Source organism: Eimeria mitis, genomic scaffold (assembly GCF_000499745.2).
Source record: "Eimeria mitis Houghton genomic scaffold, Emh_scaff6221, whole genome shotgun sequence".
Taxonomy (NCBI): domain Eukaryota; phylum Apicomplexa; class Conoidasida; order Eucoccidiorida; family Eimeriidae; genus Eimeria; species Eimeria mitis.
In genome coordinates, this window is record NW_024015697.1 from 1 (window position 1) to 3,047 (window position 3,047).

Consider the following 3,047-nt stretch of genomic DNA (forward strand, 5'->3'; position numbering starts at 1 on the left):
TGAAGGACAGGGGTCGTCTTCGCGACCAGGTGCGTGCGGAAAATACCCTGCGTAGCGTCAAAGCAGTCGGTAAACTGCATTACAAGCATGGTCCAAACAACTGTTGTGCTTCGCCATGTATTTGTTCGTGCAGCAGCAGTTGGTCCCCCGGGGTATTCTGGTGGAGGTGAGCGCAAGACGGATGCCTCCGTAGAGTCTGAACATTCCGCTCTGAGCTGCAGCAAAACTAGCAAGGTAGGCTGCATCCCTAATAACTCCTGTTTGTTATTATGAGTTGAGTTCGCGCAGGACCTGACTGGCACCGGTGGCCTTCACAAACAGGTGCGTGCAGAATAAACCTTCGTAGCGTCAAAGCAGTCGGCGAATTGCGTGATAAACCGGGTCGAAACCACTACTGTGTGCTGCCACATATTTGTCCCTGCAGCACTTGGCGGTCCGGCAGCATATCCTGTACGAGGTGAGCGCAGGAACGATGCATCTGCATAGTCTGAACAATCCACCATACGCTGCATCAAAACTAACAAGGTGGACTGCATCCCTATTACCTACTGTTTGCTGTTATGACTGTTGTCCCTGCAGGTGAAGGACAGGGGTCGTCTTCGCGACCAGGTGCGTACGGAAAATACCCTGCATACCGCCAAAGCAGTCCGCGAATTGCGTGATAAGCAGGGGCAAGACAACGATTATTTTGCTGCTGTCGTCTTTGTCCTTGCAGCTAGTGGCAGTCACGAGGGACGCTCCGGGAGAGGTGCGTGTAGGATAAATGCCAGTGTAAAGTTCGACGCGCCCGCAATAAGCCGCATCAAAATCGATTACTGCTAGCGTTGGCGGTTCTGCAGACAGGTAGCGAACTAACTATTTGGGTTGTCTGGACGCCGGATAACCGCCTTGAGCTGTTATGGCTGTTGTTCTTGCAGGGGGTGCGCGACAAGATCCGCCTGCTCGAACACGTACGTGCACAAGAGAGCCTCGGTAGCATCAAAGCAATCAGTGGAACCCTTGATAAGCTGGATAAAACAAACTACTTATTGCTGCCATTGTGTTTGTCCTTGCAGCAAGAGGCGGTCAACCGGCTCGTTCTGGTGGAGGTGCGTGTAGATTATATGGCTCCTTGGGGTCCGAGCTACCGAGCGAATAGCGTGATATGTTGAATGCTTGCTGTTCTGCTTGCGTAGAGCGCGGTCACCTGTCACGCGTGTTCCATGATGCGCCACCTCTTGAGCCTGCTAGCTGTGGTGGTTTGTTACGTTCCTTACCATGCTCGGGTAGCGGATAGCAGGGGGATCATAACTGACAACTAGAAAGCACCTTTGGTAGCTCATGTGGACGGCTATTTTTAATGCACGTTCTGGTCCTGGGGGTGCCGTGCGAGCTAGTTCTAGGGTGTTTGGTGATATATCTGCTCTTTATTTTGATGAGTGTGCATGTTCTGCTTTTCGCTTTGCACCCGCTACACAGGGCCGGCCACGGCAGCCGCCGCCGAGTGAGTTTACCGCTACTGTCTACTTATGTCGGCGTTTTTTCATAGAACAAGCGTATCTGTTCTTTGGCATTTAAGTTGGAAATATAGGTAAAGTCGTGCCTTACACTACCACATATCGGCGAAGAATTCATGACTCTGTGTGACATTTCTGCTTGCAGAACGTAGTTCGCATCGGGATTGATGACCTGTTTGAAGGACCGTCTCCCCAAGCCTACGCAAATACTGTACTTGATGCGCTGTGTCAAACTGACACATAAGCGACACCTACACTTACGGGCGATAGAACAACCCCATTCACTTGAGAACTTATGATTACGGGCCATTCTCGATCTGCCCTTGTAGTTTTTTAGTGCAGTGTGCCAAGACTGGGGATATTTGCGGACCGAATAGGGACGTTGCCCCAAAGTAACGCTGGGCCCAGAAGCGCTGGTTCATGCGTTTTTTTATTTACAAGAATGTGATTTGTGTTTCACCTTCAACTACGGTCAGAACACGCGGACGATTGAAAGGTTAAGAGTGTTTGGTGACCTCGGAGCTGTCGAAGCAGCTGTTTCTCCGACAGAGCAGAAACTACTGCTTGGCATTGGTTGCCAGTAGTGGTGTCATTTGTAAAATTCGGGAGCCTAGGCTTCTGACGGTGTAACCGCTGGCCATTTCGAACACCAGTAGCCGCAGAATTTGGCAAAGCCGTATAACAGTGACGCATATTCATTTACCCTGCCCAGTGTTTGGCTGAATGGGGCGTTTCACTACTTGGGATTGTTCCGCTGAATTGGACGTTTTACTACTGAAAAGGCCGAGCGAAAGCTGTTCGACTCGCTTTTGTCTGCAGCCTAGAAAATCACCTTTGCAGCTGATTTAGCGCATCGTGCCACTGTGCCATTTCAAAAAGCAGCATTTGCCTTATATGCAAGCCGACGTTCGCTCCTTCTCGCGCAGCATCATGCAACGGCTCAACACTGACCCCAACATGACCACCGCCAACCATCCGGAGGCAGACTGTCAGACCGGACGAACTAACTGCACGCTGGTACAGTACCTGCGACTTTGTACCCAACAGAACTCATCTAACTTGCTTGAATTTCTTGCTTCTGCAGAGTGGGTTTATAACACTATTGTGAGAAACTCCCCTTCAGAAACGCCAGTCTAAGGGGAGTTCGGGGCCTTTGGGATCATGTGGCCCTCGGAACCTGATCCTACTCACGTCAGTAGATGCACTAGTCCCATCCAGCAGCTGTGCGCCTTGTGCCCCCAACGACAACACAAACGCAGATGAAAAACACAATTGTGAGGCGCAAAATGGATCCACGTTCCCTCAGACGATGGGGAGATGAAATTCCATAGCACTCTATGTAACATGAGTTAGCGCAGAGTTAGCTCTGGAGCCTATCGACGGCTTTGGCATGCTGCGCGTAAGCGCCTGCAAACGTTATACGAGTTCGTTACGAGGCAAAGCATGCAGCAAAGGAAGCTTCCCTGAAGCTTCCTTTAGTACACGCGCGGGGCTGGCTTGCTCTGCCAGCCGCAGCGGGGTGCGCTGCAACCCCATTTCGGGCTGCCTCCT

General features: G+C 51.3%; 1 protein-coding gene across 1 annotated transcript; it reads left to right on the forward strand.

The window, feature by feature from the left end:
* Positions 1 to 87: 87 nt before the first annotated feature.
* On the forward strand, positions 88 to 1,740 carry EMH_0086590 (uncharacterized protein; the record flags this gene model as incomplete). Its single annotated transcript, XM_038022903.1, has 6 exons — positions 88 to 234; positions 425 to 457; positions 580 to 609; positions 918 to 950; positions 1,056 to 1,088; positions 1,642 to 1,740. 6 exons carry the CDS (start codon positions 88 to 90, stop codon positions 1,738 to 1,740), a joined length of 375 nt encoding a protein of 124 aa, XP_037878757.1.
* Positions 1,741 to 3,047: the final 1,307 nt, after the last annotated feature.